Here is an 18,668-nt window from a genome sequence, read left to right as displayed (position 1 = left end):
TGGGAGCCGGCTCCTTCCCCTTGTAGCTGGTTGCAGAATGGGTTCTTCTCCCATGGCCTTTCTGCAACTTGCTGAGTCCGTTTGAGGGAGGAGCGCTGGCTCACTTTGCTCTGGTGTACACCTCCTGGTGTGGTATTGTGGCTCTGCTCATTTTCCAAGAAAGGTCAGGTTATTATATTTCAGTTTTATTGTGCGTTTTTTGGGAAGCCTGTGAATGGAGAACTTTGGACTTAGATCATTAGAACCACCTCCGAATCATTGTTGATTTATTCTCCAAAGAAAACATAAAGTGGACTTTAAAAAATGTATACTTTGATTCATCTTTGCTCATTCTAACATGGTAACATATAAAAGGACCTACTCTCAGTTAATTATCTCTACATGTAAAAGCCAAGTGACCAAAACAACTGGAACAACCAGAACAACCGGTTTCTTTGACGCAAATTGTGGCCCCAATAGGTCCACCCTCACCCCGCTCAGGGGGGGGCAGGGCCGGTGGCCAACCTCTCACATCCCCTTCTCACAGTGGGCAGCCCCTATTGGCCCCAATTGGGGTGGGCAGGCTGGGTCCCACCTGTGCACGAATTCGTGCACCAGGCCTCTAGTTTGTTTATAAAGCATTGGGTTAATGTTTCAGGATGAATGTCTTGGTACTTTGTGTCCAATTAGTAGCTTCACTGTTGAAATTCTTAGGAATCTTAAGGACAGATTGGCCAGTGTGGATTCCAGGTTAAATACCCAGCAAGATTCTCAGTAGACATCATGTGCTTTAGGAATGAAGGCTTTTGTGAGATAAGGAGGGAGTCATTCAGTGTTTCAGGAAATCAGCCGATGAGGAAACTTCTGAGCCCAGTGTCTCAAACACCCAATGGCCCTGAGATGGAGGGATGGGAGCTGCCATCTCTTCCTGTTGTGGAGGGAGGAAAGGGAGATGTGGTTTCTGGCTCAAAGATTCTGGATTGTATACTTACCTGGCAGGGGAGATACCATGATCAAGAAGGTAGTTTTCTCAGGGCAAGCCTTATCCATTGCACTCCAGATGTGCTGACCCTGGCGGGGGAAAACAAAAAGAATCCTGGATTGTTAGCCAGTCAGTTTGAGCTGGTCCAGTTCCAGTCTGACTTTATGTCGCTCGTCGTCAACAAATGATGTTGGAAGGGCTATATGTTGCAGCATCTGCCAGCCTGCCCAGTGCCGAGGACACCTGAGAGATATTTGTGGTTGGTGTGGATTATGGGTTTGCTCATGTCCATCATAGCCTTAGCTTTGAATCTCTACCTTTGAAACACCCTGCCTACACCCTAGTCCTAAGTATTCACATGTTGAAACCCTCCTTACCTTTCTTGTTTCCTGTATTGTCCTTCCTTCCTTTTGTGGTCAAAGGTCATCTCTCCCTGGCTAATCAGTTCATTCCCCGCCCCCCCCCCTCTCTTTTTCTTTTCTTGCTCTTTTTCTCTCATTTTCTTTTCTTTTCTTTCTTTCTTTTTTTTTTTTTTTCCATCTTGAGGGTTTTTATTTTTATTTTTTATTTTTTATTTTAAATAAATTTTTATTGTTCAGATTATTACAGGTGTTCCTCTTTTTCCCCCTCCCATAGCTCCCCTCCACCTGATTGTCCTCACTCCATCCCATGCCACTATCTTCATCCATAGGTGTAAGATTTTTGTCCAATCTCTTTCTCTTATTTCCTTTCTTTGTCTTTAAAGTTTTCATTATGGAGCCCTGGCCTCTGTTTCTCAGTGGTTATAATGTTGTCCTACTCTCTGAAGGGTCATGGGTTTGATTCCTAGTCAAGAGCACATACATGGATTGCAGGTTTAATCCCCAGCCCAGGGGTGGGGTATGTGTGGGAGGCAGCCAATTGATGTGTCTCTCACATTTATGTTTCTCTTTCTCTCTAACCCCCTCCCTCCTTCCCTTCTACCTTCTCTAAAATCAATGGAAAAAAACATCCTCAGGTTAGGATTAATAAAACAAAAAAAAAAGTTTTCATTATGGAAAAGTTCAATTCTATACAAAAGTAGAGAGAATAGTGTAATACTTTCCCAGTATCCCATGCCCAGCCTCAGTAGCTCTCAGTCATGGCCATTTGGTTATGTATATGTAGCCAGATGTACCTGAGCCCCAGGTTTGTTTTTTTTTTTTTTTGAAAGAGACGGAGAAACATGGATTCGAGAGAGAAACAGTTGTTTGCTCCCAACACATGCCCCAACTGGGGCTAGGGATCAAGCCTGCAACTGACTAGGGATCAAGCCTGCAACTATGTGCCCTTGACTAGAATGGAATCCAAGACCCTTCAGTCCGCTGGCTGACATTCTAACCACAGAGCAAAATAGGCTAGGACAGCCTCAGGTTGGTTGGTTTGTATTTAATTATTTTTGAGGCCACGTGCACAAATTCATGCACCAATGGGGTCCCTTGGCCTGGCCTACGGGATCAGGCTGAAACTGGCTCTTCGACATTGCCCCGACCCGCGGGGCAACAACGAGGGCACGTGGAAATCACCTAAGAGAATGAAGCAAACAAGGAACGCGAAGAACGGAGGCAAGACAGGGTTCTGATCAAGCCTCAAAATTTTATTCAAGAACAATGGTTTATAAGCTCTCAGGCTGGGAGGGGAGGGGTAGGAAGGGGGGGGTTGTCACAAGGTGATTGACTGGGCGGTGCATACCTGTTCTTAGCTGGTTGGCTATTCCAGTGTGGGAGGGATAACAGTTTTGGCACGCTCTTGCTCAACCAGGAAGTGGAACTGACCAGAAAGTGAGACCGGACTTTTTCCATCCCCCGAGGGGTCCCAGTTTGAGTGAGGGCGCCGGCCAGGCCAAGGGACCCCACCTGTGTGTGATTGGGGCCAGTCAGGGATGTGGGAGGTTGGCCAGCTGGGGAGGGATCTCGAAAGAGCTCCAGGTCTTGTCTGGGCTGTCTTGCTCAGTCTTGATCAGCTGGATCTCAGCAGCAACCTACCAGTTGGAGTATCTGCCCCCTGGTTGTCAGTGCACGTCATCGAGAGCAGTTGAGCGGCCTTAGCATATTATTAGCATATTACACTTTGATTGGTTGAATGGGCAACTGGGCACTTAGCATACTAGACTTTTATTATATAGGATTGTTAATCCTCTCATTTTTTCCATTGATTTTTAGAGAGTGAAAGGGAGGGGAAGAGACAGAGAGTGAAACACCAATGTGAGAGAGACATTGGTTGCCTTCTCCACACACCCCATCCAGCACCAGGGATGAAACCTGCAATTAAGGTACTTGCCCTTGACTGGAATCGAACCTGGGACCCTTTAGTCTGTGGGCTCATGCTCTATCCACTGAACCACACCAGCCAGGGCAGCCCCCAGGTTTTTAAAGTATCCCTAAATATTTTAGTAAATATATAAAAAATGCTGTGCATAAATTAACAACAGTCCCTTAATATCAAATATCCAGTCAATATTCATTATCCAGGATCAGCATTCAAATTTCTAATTAACCTATAAATGTGACTTTAAAAATATATATAGTAATAAAAGTGTACTATGATAATTAGAGTGGACGTCCTTCCGGATGAAGCCAGGGCTGCCAGGGAAGCCCGGGTCCCGGGTGCCAGCAGCCTGGGGGAGGAAGGCCTAGTCTTGCATAATATATATATTATTGATAGAATATAATTTTATTGATTTTAGAGAGCAAGGGAGAGGAAGAGAAAGATAGAAGCATCAGTGATGAGAGAGAATAATCTATTGATTGCCTCCTGCACGTTCCCTACTGGGAACTGAGCCTGCAACCCAGACCTGTGCCCTGACTGGGAATTGAACTGTGACCTCCTGGTTCATAGGTTGTTGCCCAACCACGGCTCCATACCAGCCAGGTTCCTAAGTCTCTTAAAAGGTTTACTTTCTCCATCTTTTTTTTTTTTTTTTCCTTTCTCCTTGAAAATAACAGGTCCTTATCTGTCTCTTTTTAAATATATTTTTATTGATTTCAGAGAGGAAGGGAGAGGGAGAGATAGAAACATCAATGATGAGAGCCATTCATGCCCCTTACTGGGGATTGAGCCCGCAACCCATGCATGTGCCCTGACCCGAATCGAACTATGAATTCCTGGTTCATAGGTTGATACTCAACCACTGAGCCACACCGACCAGGCTACTTATCTGTCTCTTTTAAGGTCCACATGGGTTGGGTTTTGTTGATTACATCCCTGTGATATTATTGAAACACATTGCTTTGATCATTGTATTTCCTATAAATTGGTAATTGGATTCAGATTTAATTTAGGTGGTGTCACATACTTCCATCAGGAGGCACTTGGTGTCTTATTGTCTGTCTTTTGGTACCCTTTGGAAGCACTGAGGGTCATTGCTTATGTTCATTTCTTCATCAAGCACTACAGGATGGTGACATTAGAATCCCATCATTCCTTCTTTGGATTATTGGATGGAATGATTCTTTTTTTTTAAAGAATAATTTATTGATCTTTGCCGAAGCCAGTTTGGCTCAGTGGTAGAGCGATGGTCTGCGGACTGAAGGGTCCCAGGTTCGATTCCGGTCAAGGGCATGTACATTGGTTGCGGGCACATCCCCAGTAGGGGGTGTGCAAGAGGCAGCTGGTCGATGTTTGTCTCACATTGACGTTTCTAGCTCTCTATCTCTCTCCCTTCCTCTCTGTAAAAAATCAATAAAAAATATATTTAAAAAAATAATTTATTGATCTTTTTTTTAATTTTTAAAGTTTTTTTTTTTTTTTTAATTTATTGATCTTTAAAGAGAGGAAGGGAGAAGAGAGACATTGATGTGAGAGCACTGCATTGATAGGCTGTCTCCTGCACGCACCCTACCAGAGATCAAGCCCACAAATCAGGCATGTGCCCTGACTGGGAATCAACCAGCAACCTTCAGTGCAAGGGAGGATGCCCAAACAACCTAGCACTCGGCCTGGGCTGGAATGATTCTTGAATAAACACTTCCCCTCATGACCGTGAATTCCTGACCATTGCTTACCCTGAGGTAACACTTTATATAGGAAAGGCAGGCTAACTGCTTGGCTCTTTCTTCTTAGTTTTCACAATGATAAATTGATTCATTAGTGTCCTCCACTAATGACTAGTTATTTTGTTTTACCATAATTATGCTTTAATTGACTAAAATGTGATATATTTCAGTCTGCTGTATTTATTATTCCCATCAATGCTCATATTGTTTCATTTTTTACTGTAAAATCCTGTTTAGGTTGGCTTCTGAGTTCTTTGATGTGACCTAATAAAGACTTTGCTTTCAGTTTTGACAAGACATTTCAGGCTTAACTTGCACATCTCCTGGCATTTCTCCAAGGGTCCTGATTTCTTTTAATGGAAATTGAATATAAATACCACAACCTACGTGCTACAGGTGCTCACTGTTAATTGAACACAATTAGAGGTTTTTTTTGTTTTGTTTTGTTTTGTTTTTAAAATATCATGTGTGATAGATACCTCATGGTGATGGGGAGGATCCCAGTCCTCAACAACTCTTAGAATAATGGAAGTAGAATATTCCTGTGCTACTGTGGAAAAGTTCAGTGATAATCTAATTTTCTTTTATAAAATAATTTGATTTTTACATAGCTATTCAAAGGTGTATTTTTTCCTTCAAAGTCCAAAAAAAAAAAAAAATTCAGATTAAGTGTTAGAGTAGGTCTTTTGGGGTTGGGAGTTGATTTTTTTAGGTACTCCATGTAGTCTTTCAATATGTAGTTAATTTTTTTAGGGAAGTTTTCTTAAATATAGTTTTTAAAAATATATTTTTTAATTCCAGCGAGGGAGAGGGTAAGATAGAAACATCAGTGTTGAGAGAGAATCCTGATCAGCTGCTTCCTGTCCTCCCCACACTGGGGATCGAGCCCACAACTTGGGCATGTGCCCTGATGGGGAATCGAATCATGTCCTCCTGGTTTATAGGTCGAGGCTCAACCACTGAGCCAAGGCATCCGGGCTATTCATTTGTTGTTGTTGTGTGTTTTTAAAAAAATATGTTTTATTGATTTTTTTACAGAGAGAAAGAGAGAGGGATAGAAAGTTAGAAACATCGATGAGAGAGAATCATCGATCAGCTGCCTCTTGCACCACCCCCACTGGGGATGTGCCCACAACCAAGATACATGCCCTTAACCGGGATCGAACCCAGGACCTTTCAGTCCGCAGGCTGATGCTCTATCCACTGAGCCAAACTGGCTTCGGCTCATTTGTTTTTAAGAGCTTGTTTAAGTATAACCTAAGTGCCATAAAATTTACCCACTGTAAGTGTGCAAATCAGTGAATTTTAGTAAATTTATAAAGTTATGCAGTCATCATCACAGCCTAGTTTTACAACATTGCCACATGCCAGAAAGAGTTCTCATGCTGTTAGCAATCATCCCACTTCCACCCCACAATTTCCAGGCAACCACTAATGTGCTTTTTATTTCTATGGATTTATCTTTTCGGAAAATTTTCTTTAAATGAAAGAATGTAATTTGTGATCTTTGTGTCTGGCTTTTTTACTTAGCAAAATGTTTTTGAGGTTCATTTATGTTGTAGTATGTATCAGAATTTTATTCCTTTTTATGGAGGAATAATAGTTTGTTGGATAGATCACAGCTTATTTATCAATTCCTCAATTGATAGACATTGGGTTGCTTTTGCTATTTTGCTGTAGTGAATAATGCTGCTTGCTATGAATATTTGCATATACATCTTTTTTTTCTTGGGTAGATACTGTACCTATGGGTGGAATTGCTGTGTTGTATACTAAGCTTATGCTTAATTTTTCAAGAAACTGCCAAATGATTTTCCAAATTAGCAAGACTATTTTACATCCTTCCTAGCAATATGAGGTTCCAATTTTTTGACAACTTCACCAACCCTTGTTATTGTCAATACTTTTGATTACAGCTGTTCTAATGAGTGATAGCTTGTGGTTTTCATGTGCATTTCCCTGAGGACTCATGATCTCAAGCATCTTTTCGTGTGCTTATAAGCCGTTTGTATATCTTTGATGAAATAACTGTTAAAATTTTTTTGTTTTGAGATGGAGAGAGAGAGAGGTAGGGAGAGGGGGAGAAAGAGAAGCTTCACTGTGAGAGAAACATGGATCGATTGCTTCCCATATGCACCCCGACCAGGGATTGAACCCACAATCTAGGCATATGCCCTGACTGGGAATCGAACCATGATATTTTGGTGCATTGGGATGAGGCCAGGGCAACTGTTTAAAATTTTTACCTTTTTTTAAAAAAAAATTGTGTTTTTTGTCTTCTTGTTGTACTGTGAGATTTCTTTATACATTTTAGATACAAGCCCTTTATCAGATATCCTATCTAATAAAGAGGGAATATGCTAATTGACTGCCCTGCCCTCAAAGATCGAGATGCCTAGTCCCCTCAGCCCCACTGGGGCAGCAGGCATGCAGCAAGGCCAGGCCTGCCCCAGGTCCGGCCGCTCTGCGCACCTGCCTCCAGAGCCCCCCAGTTCCTTCAGCCCCTTAGCCGCCCACAGTCAGCCTGAGGCACAGGCAGGCCTCGGATGGCCGCTACCCAGCTGCCCTGGGCTACCCGAGGCTCAGGTAACCAGGGCTGCCAAGACTTGCGCTGCCAGCAGTGACAGCAGCAGAAGTGATGGGGTGGGGGGGGTATTTCTTTCTCCTGATAGTTGGGTTACCTCCTGCCCCTGAGGGCTCCCGGACTGTGAGAGGGGGCAGGCCAGGCTGAGGGACCCCGCTCCAGTGCATGAATTTTCATGCACCGGGCCTCTAGTATGATTTATAAATATGTTCTCCCAGTCTGTGTCTTTTAGTTTTACTAATGATGTCTTTTGAGGTGCAAATCTTGAAAATTCCCATTTTATACTTGGAAATATAAATATTTCTTTTTTTCAAAGATTATTTTCTGTAACATTCATCTGGGAATTATTCGACTTACTATTTATGATTTTCAGATCTACTTGCCTACTTTGTCTTTCCTAAGAACTCTGCACAACTGTGGGAAAGGATGGGTGGGCCTATGCTATGTGTAGTAATCTAGATAATGCTAGAATAATACTAAAATGTTAGCACCGGATTATCTTTTCACTCGGAAAGCATGGCTCTGGACTTTTGAAAGCAGGACCTTATTCCATGACTCATTGTCCCAGGTGTCGTTGGCACCTTCTTAGGGTACCGCCTGTTTTCTGTCTGGAGCTGTTGGTGACTTTGGATCAGAGGAACCAGTGGCTCTATTTTCAGCATGGCACCTTAAAAGTAGGCTGCTTCCCTAAATATGGTGAAAAGGTCAAGTGCATGATACACCCCTTCCAATTTTGTAAAGCTTGGATAACATATTTTTACTTGGCAATTGCAGGTGAAGGACTTAACAAAATACTTGGATCCCAGTGGGCTCGGCATGATCAGTTTTGAAGACTTCTACCAAGGGATTACGGCGATCAGAAATGGAGGTCAGTCATCTCCCGCTCTGTGCTTCTATCGCCTCACCCCTTCCTCAACTCCACCACTGTCCTCTTGCTCAGCCACCCCTAATGATCTTTTCTCCTCAGACTCCTTTTTAAAAAATATATATATTTTATTGATTTTTCATAGAGAGGAAGAGAGAGGGATAGAGAGTTAGAAACATCGATCAGCTGCCTCTTGCACACCCCCTACTGGGGATGTACCCGCAACCAAGGTACATGCCCTTGCCCGGAATCGAACCCAGGACGTTTCAGTCCGCAGGCCTATGCTCCATCCACTGAGCCAAACCGGTCCCGGCCTCAGACTCCTTTTGCTGAGCTTAATGTCTTCCCTTCTCTTTGAAGTCCCTAAAATGCCCAGGTTTAAGGATGCTCTCTCTCCTTTTTTGTTATGTGCTCTTCACACACCCTGTCTTCCAGAATTGACTGACTCAACTGCTAATCCATAATGTTAGAAAGCTACTGCCACTTTCCCCAAAGAGCTTTTAATGGAAACTGACACATACAAAAGCATTAAAAGACTTACATAGTGAACACTCATATGTTTATCTCTTATCTATATTCTGCAGGCAACATTTTACCGTATCTGCTTTATCCATCTATCTTCCTATTTTCTCTTTTTTCTAATGGGCTGCATTTCAAATCAGTATACTTCTATACACTTCAGCTTAAACTTTTCAGCTTGCTATCAGACATTACCCAGAGTTCAATAGTTGTTTGTAGTCTTTTTAATTTAAAAAAATATATATTTTATTGATTTTTTTACAGAGAGGTAGAGAGAGGGATAAAGAGTTAGAAACATCGATGAGAGAGAATCATCGATCAGCTGCCTCCTGCACACCCCCCACTGGGGATGTGCCCACAACCAAGGTACATGCCCCTGACCGGAATCGAACCCAGGACCCTTTAGTCCAAAGGCCGATGCTCTATCCATTGAGCCAAACCAGTTTCGGCTGTTTGCAGTCTCTTTAGAGTAAAAATTTACCTACAGTGAAACCTTCAGTGTGCCATTCTGTGAATTTTGACAACTTCTTGTGTTTTTCTATTATGGAGTAGTGCTCCATCATATGCTTGTACCTAATGGGTGGATACTTGTTTGGGGCTAGGATGGTTCCAGTTGGCAGTTACATATAAAGCTTCTAGTGAAATCTGTGGGCAGGTTTGTGTAGATACATGTTTTCATGTATTGGGGGCCTGTACGTGACAATGGGGTGGCTGGTCATGTACATGTGAGTTTAGTCTCGTATAAAACTGCCAAATGTTCAGTAGTTGTACCATTTTACTCTCTTACCCGTTGCCCAAGCACTTTCCTCTTCAAATGAAATTCTGAAGCTCTGAGTAGACCTTTCCTTGTCGCTCCCCATATTTGGCCAGCTGGTGTCAGGCGTGCAGTATTGGGAAGTCACAGGCTGTCTCCCTCCTCCTTCACCTTGTCAGAGGAAGAGGGGCATAAAGAGACTCAGCAGAGCCCATGGTCATCATGGTGGTCCAGTCAGGGGGAGTACCTTTGAACCCAAGGTCTTATGAGCAGTTGTTGAGAGTCTCACCTGTCTTCTCTATTACATCCCCCAAAATTATTGCCCACCAATGTCACATAGAGCCAGGGTTTCCTGAAACACCAAACCCAGATGGCTTTGAGTAGCATTCTGTATGTGGAGCCCTGTGTGTCACCGCTTCTTTCACCAAGTTAGTCCACACAAATATAAACACACAGCCCAGAGTCCCCTGGTGAACAAGCAGCCAGGGACCTTGTGCACACAGAGCACTAAATGAGGGGGAACGACAGGGGAGGGGCTGCTGCCGTCAGTGTGACAAGTCGGGTGGGGGCTGACTTGCACGTCCTTAGCACAGGGGATGATGACATCAGTGTGTTCCCTGGGACACAAATTGAAAGTCCTGGAGGAGCTCTGGGCCTTGGACATGCCCCTTATAGTCTCTGCACCTTCCAGCCAAGGGTTGACTGTGCTTCCTTGGATTCAGGTGGTTGAGGAGCCCAGATTCCTCTCAAGTGTCAAGGCTGGGAGCAGCAGTGGTTTGACCACACAGCTGGGCCCATGGTCAGTGAGAGATAGAGCCTGGGCCAGCTGTGTGGTCAAACCTGAGGCTCTCTCTAGTCAAAGTTCAGGCTGGCGGCTGCTCTCTGTTCTTTTGGGCCACGGTTAGTGCGAAATGGAGCAGGCTCCACTGCAGGAGTTCCTGGGGGAGTGTAACTTGGGAATCAGCATTTACTTTCTGAAAACTTGATCCAGGCAGGCACAATAGTCCACTGCAGTGAAGTTCTCAGGCCATTGACCTGCTCACTGAGAGCCAGGAGTTGTCTCAGCAGGAGCTGATTATCTGTCGGGCAGAACGGGTTGCTGGCTGCTGACCCTCTAGGTTGTCTCGTGGGTTGCACGTGTCTTGAAGTTCAGTGACTTCAGGCATGCGTAGATATAAATCAGTCTAGTGAGGGAAAATGGTCACCTGAAAATGGTCACTTGAGTCCTGATCTTTCCTTAATAGTTAACCATCACCCTGATTCGCTGAGGTAGGACCTCGGCCTGCGCACCCCACCCCTCCACCCTCTTCCTTGCCTCTGCCTGGGATATTCCCACTGAAGCTGAGGCCCTCTCTGCCCTCCCCCGGGGCTGCAGAGAGAAGCACGAGGTAGGACTTCTGTGTCTCTGCCTGAGAGGAGCTGTCCAGGGCTCTTCTGTCTACATCCAGAGGTCTCTCTGGTCTGCTCTCCCATTTTAACCTCTCCTGGCTTCATGGCCTGTTCGCCTGACTTGTCCCCATTCCCTAAGCAACTAGCTAACTGCAGCTGCACCTTCTTCTGTTTTGGGAAGTACCCTCCTGCTATTCTAAGCCCCACAAAATCTGTTCACCTTGGGAAAGTTCTGCCTCTGTCCAGCCCACACACACCACTGAACCCACTTGGATTGTTTGTCTCTGTTTTTACATTCTTGTTGGTAATATTTCCACTTTGATTTAATTAAAAAAAAAAACAACTCCATTCCCCCAGCCAGTCCTGAAGTAATGGATATCTTCAGGAAATGATGCTGTGTTTTTCCAATGGCAAGAACATTCTGAAATAGAAGCATCCCCAGAAGGCGAGGCTTGGTCTCAACATGAAACTATATTGGGAGGTGCATTGTAGGTGGTGTGTCCCCCCGCCCCCCCCCCGAGTTTAGCCTTTGTAGAACAGACCTCTGCTCCTGAAGTGAGGTGGTGGACTCTAGAATATGGGGACAGTCGGCTTCTTGGGGTGTGTGGTTGAGGAGGCAGAAAGGTCAGAGGCTTTGGATAGGGTTGGCTTGCTAGCAGATGGTCAGGTCCTTGAGTGGGTGGGCTGAAGGGAGGGAGGTTTTAGTGATGAGAGCTTGAATCAGGCTGGATGGAGGGGCAGTAGCTAAGGGAAGGCACAGCTCAACCTGTAAGATCTGTAGGTATGGACACTGTTGAGCTGGACGGTTCCAGACTCTGGGAAGTAGAGTCCCTGCCCTTGAGAGCCGGCATTCTTATGGAGGACAGCCCATACACGTTGAGGCGGTATAGCTAGGAGAGCTAACCGGAACTCAGGAGAAGGGTGATACCAGAGGTGGTCTGTGGAATTCTCCCTGAGAAAGTCAGGGAAGCGGTGGCAGGGTCCAGGTGAGGGACATGCAGGGAGTGTGCTCTGCCCATTTGGGAGCTAAAGGGAGGTCACTGTGGCTGTTTGGGTAACCAGGATCACAGGTGGGGGCAGGACTGGGCTGTGGGCACTGTGGGGAGGACTTGCCCTTCCTGTCAAGAGGCCTCACAGTTCAATTCCATCCAGGCTCCCTTTGGAAGGGCTGTTGAGAGGCCCCTGGGCTCCACACCAGCAGAGGAGGCCTATGTCTTGGAGTGGGCATGCGTGGCTGGGCCTCCAGGGGACTGCAGCTGGTGTGGGTGTGGGGAACACCCCACCCTGTGCGTCGGATATACTGCCCGTCTTGCTCAGGGCTGTGGGCTTGGCTTTACTTTGGTAATTTGCAAAATTTTTTGTAATTTGACTTCATCATTTAATTTTTGTTAGGAAGGGAGAGTGAAAATAAAATTAGGATCAAAGCAAGTCAAAGATGATTGTGAATGTTATTTCATAGCATTTGGAAGAGTGGAAAGCATGATTATGCGAACTGAATTTCAGCTCAAGTTCACTTTGAGTCTTCCCTCCAGAGTGCCATCATGGCTGCTCATGCCTGTCTTGTCTGATAGACTTTTATTCTGTATCTAGGAGCGGCATAGCAAGTGACACAATATATTGACCCAGTTTGCAGGGAAAGTGCAAGGAGATTGTTACTGTCACAACCACAGGCCTTATTTCAAGAATAGAATGAGATAGAGAGGGAATTATTACAAATAGGCCATTGCTCTGGCTCTTCTCCACTCTCCCTCCCAACCCCCCCCCCCCCCCCGTTGACTCTGAAAGAATAAGATAAATGCACATTAAAAATGTCCACTTAATTGAAAATTGCTTTAGATTTTATAGAAGAAAACTGAAAGAAGAGTCCTATTTAGTTCCCATCAAGAATAGAAAAACACCAGCTATGTTCACATCTTTCTCTTCACCGTGTGGGGCAAAACTCCTAGATCATATGCTCACCACTGGAATCTGAGCACATAGACATGTCTGAAATGATCAGCTATGTTTTGAGAGTTTGAAATTCTGTGTTTCAGTTTTTGGAAGTGCAAGCAAGACTGTTAACGTTTTTTAAAAAAATAAATTTTATTGATTTTTTACAGCGAGGAAGGGAGAGAGATAGTTAGAAACATCGATGAGAGAGAAACATCAATCAGCTACCTCTTGCACGCCCCCCACTGGGGATGTGCCCGCAACCAAGGCACATGCCCCCGACCAGAATCGAATCTGGGACCCTTCAGTCCGCAGGTTGATGCTCTACCCACTGAGCCAAACCAGTTTCGGCAAGACTGTTAACATTTTTATTTTATTTTATTTATTTTATTTATTTATTTTTTTAATATATTTTATTTATTTTTCACAGAGAGGAAAGGAGAGAGATAGAGAGCTAGAAACGTCGATGAGAGAGAAACATTGACCAGCTGCCTCTTGCACACCCCCTACTGGGGATGTGCCCGTAACCAGATACATGCCTTTGACCGGAATCGAACCTGGGACCTTCCAGTCCGCAGACTGACGCTCTACCAGTGAGCCAAACCGGTTTCGGCAACATTTTTAAATATATATATATTTTATTGATTTTTACAGAAAAGAAGGAAGAGGGATAGAAAGTTAGAAACATTGACAAGAGAGAAACATCGATCAGTTGCCTCCTGCACACCCCTTACTGGGGATGTGCCTGCAGCCGAGGTACATGCCCTTGACCAGAATCGAACCTGGGACCTTTCAGTCCGCAGGCTGATGCTCTATCCACTAAGCCAAACCAGTTAGGGTGAGACTGTTAACATTTAAGAGGGAGGAAATAGGCCCCAAACAGTGTAGCCTTTTATAAAATATTAGAGGCTCAATGCACAAAAATTCGTGCAGAAGTAGACCTTCCTTCCCCAGCTGGCTACTGGCACCATCTTTCCTCTGGCACTCGGGACCCTGAGTTCCCTCCTCTGGCCATCAGCAGGCATCTGGGTCCTGGGCTGTTCCCTCCAGCCCTGGCTTTGTCCAGAATGATGCCCGGAAGGACATTCAATCTAATTAGCATATTACCCTTTTATTATTATAGATGTATAACTACTGGGATAATGGTTCTCCTTCACTTCCTGTCACAGCACTTCCTCCCCCTTCAAAAGGAGCCCATACAGTACACTGGTAACCCTAGCTGGTTTGGCTCAGTGGATAGAGCATCAGCCTGTGGACTGAAGGGTCCTGGGTTTGACTCCAGTCAAGGGCACATGCCAGGTTGAGGGCTTGATCCTCCTTAGGGGACCTGCCAGAGGTAGCCAATCAATGATTCTCTCTCATCATTGATGTTTCTATTTCTCTCTCCATCTCCTTTCCTCTCTCAAATGAATTAAAAAAATAAAAAAAAAAGGAATAAAAAAGAGCACATATAGTTTGCTGTAGTTCACATGCACCAAATACCCAAACCTCCAGTGCAGGAGACTCCAAGGCTGTCAGCCTGCCATGCCCTGAGTCTCTTTCACTCTGCCGTAGTCTGAGCCCTCACTCCCGAGGAAAACAGTACAAAACAGTAGCCACATAAGGGACTTTGGCTTAAGGGCCTTACTTACTACTGCAAAGCAGTATTTAATTGGCAAAGACATCTCATAATTACTAAAGGCATAAATGCTTGAATTTTCATAATTGTTGAGGGAAAGCATCGTCGTTTAAATTGAGAGAGCTCTTTAGAAACTGGACGGAGTAGCCATGTGTCCAGTGATTGCTCTGTGGTGAGGGCCCTTCGACATTCATTCTCCCTTTCCCAATTATTCTGGCTGTCCTAGGGACTTCACACCACTGACCCTCCAGAACCTGGCTGGGGGATGTGCAGGGGGGCGTTTTTCCCACATGGTCCAGTTGCCAAAGAAGAATGTTCTCTAGCCAAGGAAGCTGGTGAGGACCATTTCAAAGTACTCTCCCCAGGATCGTCCAGGGAGGTTTGCTCTTTCAATGATCTTCAAAGACTCCACTCCACTCTTTAAATAAGTGACTGCTGTTGTGTTAGATTATGTGAAATATATTGAATAAGTAACTGATACATTTTAAATAGGTACTATTGTGATCTGTTTTCTGCTCACACTTTGACATCCAATGTATGGGTTTTCCTCACTAAGCAATTCTCTAATTCTCTGCAGACCCCACCTAAGTGTTCTACAATTTAATTCGTTCTGACGTCAACTGCCCAGAGTTAGCGCAGACCCCACAGGTGCCCAGGTTACCCACACTTCTGTTTGACACAGCTCCTTCCTCAGGTTTGATAATGTGCTGTGATGGCTCATAGAAACCAGGGAAACACTAGTTCTGTCTCCAGTTTATTATAAAGGTTACAATGAACAGCCAGATGAAGAGGGAGGTATATAGGGCGGTCTGGAGAGTCCACATGTAGGGGCTTCTGTCTCTGTGAAATTTGGGATGTGCTATTCTCCCCATATGATGTGTTCACTAACCCAGCTCTCTGAACCCCCTCATTTTGAGAAGTCGGGGTGAAATTGAAATCCAGCCCTCTAATCACAAGGTTGGTTCCCTAACCAACCCCCATCTTCCAAGAGTCACCCTCATTAGTTTAAACCCAGGTAAGGCAGAAAGGGGCTTGTTAATGATAACAACAGATGCTCTTTCCATCCCATCATAAGGAAGTTCCCAGAGTTTTAGGAGCTCTGCATCAGAACTGAGGATAAAAACCAAATAAATATTTATTATGATATGACAGTATACAGCAGTGAGGCAAAATCAGGAAACATAATTCCATAGCTTGCACGCTCTTTGGCAAGTGTTAGGCCTGAACAGGGTCAGGAGACTGTGGAAGCCAGTACCTTTTCTTTGTGGGAATTGGTTGTTTGAAAAGTGATGTTTCAATGCTGATGTCAGAATTATAGCCTGTCCATCATGAAAAGATTGCTTTCCTTTTTAACTTTTTCTTACTGATATACACTGAGTGGCCAGATTATTATGACTACCTGACGTTTGTAGGCACATTAGCCGTAAACTGCATCGTATGGGATATGGAAGCCAAAGGCCTATTCGAACACGTTTGCTGTCTGCAGTTACCAAGATAAAATGTCTCCAATTCGCACAGGAACACAAGGATTGGACAGTCGAACATTGGAAAAAAGTCATGTGGTCCGATGAATCACGTTTCCAGTTGCATCATGCAGATGGCAGAGTGAGAATTTGGTAGAAACATCATGAAAGCATGCATCCCACATGCATGAGTACAACCCTTCAAGCTGGTGGGGGCAGTGATATGGTTTGGGGCATGTTTTTCTGGCATGATTTGGGCCCTTTAATTCATGTGGAACAACGTCTGAATAGCACAACATACCTAATATTGTTGCTGACAAGTTCATCCTATCATGTTGATGGCGTATCCCAATGGAGATGGCTTCTTCCAGCAAGACAATGTGCCATGCCACAATGCTCGCATTGTGTAGGAGTGGTTTCAAGAACATGAGGGCGACTTTACCTTGCTTAGGTGGCCCCCACAATCACCAGGTCTCAATCCAACTGAGCATTTGTGGGACAAAGTTAAAAACCATCAGGCAGCTGGTTCCACAACCATCAAATCTCACAGAACTAGGCAATGCTGTTCATCAGGCATGGTGTCAGATTCCTCGCATCACCTTTCAACATCTCGTGAAGTCAATGCCAAGAAGAATCGCCGCAGTATTGAAGACAAAAGGTGGCCCAACGAAGAACTGATGGGGTGGTCATAATAATCTGGCCACTCTGTGTATATAAAAGCCCAAGTGACTGGCCAACCAACCGGTAGCTATGATGCACACTGACCATTAGGGGAAAGACGCTCAACACAGGAGCTGCCAAGCGATAGCAGCTTTGCGGAGTGCCCTCTCGCATTCTGGGACCCCTTGGGGGTTGTTGGACTGCTGGTTTCAGCCCCATACCTGCAGGCCAGGCCGAGGGACCCCACCGGCCAGAGGGACCCACCCCACTACTCACTTCGCAGACGTTGCCCCAGGTATGGCCAGCCAGGGACGGTTTGCAGGAGGTTGGCTCCAGGACACGTCTGGCCCATCTTGCCCAGTCCCACCCCGCTGGCCATCTTCTAATTAATTTCCTTTCAATGTGCACAAATCTGTCCTTTGGGCCTCTAGTTATAAAATAGAACATATATTGTAGAAGATAAAGATAAGAAAAAAAGAAGAAAATAAAAACTGCCTGTGAGTCCAGCACTGAGGACAAGGGGTTGTCTATAATAATAAAAGCCTAAGCAACCATCGAATGGACGACTGAACAGGCTGCGTGGGGTGACCAGGCCGGCAGGGGGGTTAGTGAGGGGTGACCAAAGGACTGAGCAGCAGGCTGCATGGAGTGACCAGGCTGGCAGTGGGGGGCAGTTAGGGGTGACCAGGTCGGCATGGGGGGTAGTAAGGGCTCACTAGGCCGGTGGGGGAGGGGGCGGTTGAGGGCCACCAGGTCAGCAGGGGGAGGCAGCTAGGAGCAATCAGGCAGGCAGGGAGGTGAGCAGTTAGGAGCCAGTGGTCCCAGATTGTGAAAGGGATGTTCAACTGCTGGTTTTAGGCCTAAACTGGCAGTTGGACATCCCCCGAGGGTTCCCAGATCTGAGAAGGTGCAGACTGGGCTGGGCTGAGGGGACCCCCCACACACACACACATACATGAATTTTGTGCACCGGGCCTCTAGTTTTGGTAATATTTCATTATACTCACTCCTCCCCAAATATGTACAATTTTTTAAAAAAATGAAATCTGGCATCTAATACTTTTTTTGGCATCTAATAATTTTTAAAGCCATGAGCCAGAGCTAGTATTATGCTCTTTCTCTTTTGCAATGTTGTCCAGCTCTTTGAAGAAGTAATTACCATTTGGCCTCCACACTGCTGCCTAAGAACTCTGGCACAAAGTGTTGTTTCAGTCGGAGACCTGCTTTCCTATCCTAACCTTTTTTCCTCCCAGGTTTCTCATAGCCAGTCCAGGCTCCATTGGCCATTCACATCATTGCCCCCTTGACCTGTCTGTGATCTGGTTTTTCTGCTAAATCTGGGTCTTCTCTCCCACAGATTCTGATGGCCAGCTGTGCAGCATCGTACCTGCCCAGGACGAGGAGCCGCAGGCCTGCCCTGATGAGTTCGAGGACTTTGTTACCTTTGAGGCAAGTGGCTTTCACAAGAGAGCTGGATGGAACTTGATGTTACGCCTACTTCTCTGTGCAATCTTAAATCCTGCTTCACTTAGTGGTTCCCTGGCCGTTTATATAGGAAATGGCTGGAAGGGCAGGGAAGGACTCACTCTGCAGCCCTGTGTACCCTGTGGGGGGCACTGTGGTTGGTGGGCTTTGGGGGGATTCCTGGCTCCAGCACACAGTTGATACGTGTCTACTCTGAGTGTCACATACTTGAGACTCTTGACAAGAGGCGCTCTTAGATTGTTAGCAGAGTGACACGCTGAGCAGTTAGGACTCTCTGGCAGGCCAGAGCAGGGGACTCATTTTGTGGTTTTTATTTTATCACATTTCAAACCACTTTCTGGGGTCTTCTAGAGACCTTTGATTAATGCTTTGTTTTACTCTGCCCTTTAGTCGTCACCCCCCCCCCCCCAAGGGTTGTTATGGTTACA

General features: G+C 45.3%; 1 protein-coding gene across 3 annotated transcripts in view; it reads left to right on the top strand.

Moving 5' to 3' along the window:
- Positions 1-18,668, top strand: part of RAB11FIP3 (RAB11 family interacting protein 3) — a 96,334-nt gene that overhangs the window by 41,133 nt on the left and 36,533 nt on the right. For all 3 annotated transcript variants that reach the window (XM_084880493.1, XM_084880491.1, XM_084880492.1), the window contains exons 2-3: positions 8,333-8,426; positions 18,113-18,204. In XM_084880493.1, coding sequence (XP_084736619.1) covers positions 8,333-8,426; positions 18,113-18,204 — 186 coding nt within the window. The remainder of the gene's footprint in view (positions 1-8,332; positions 8,427-18,112; positions 18,205-18,668) is intronic.

The sequence above is a fragment of the Pipistrellus hanaki genome (genome assembly GCF_964339955.1).
Source record: "Pipistrellus hanaki genome assembly, chromosome: 4".
In the NCBI taxonomy this organism is placed as follows: domain Eukaryota; kingdom Metazoa; phylum Chordata; class Mammalia; order Chiroptera; family Vespertilionidae; genus Pipistrellus; species Pipistrellus hanaki.
The sequence above is the reverse complement of the archived record's forward strand: the minus strand, read 5'-3'. Positions and strand labels throughout refer to the sequence as shown.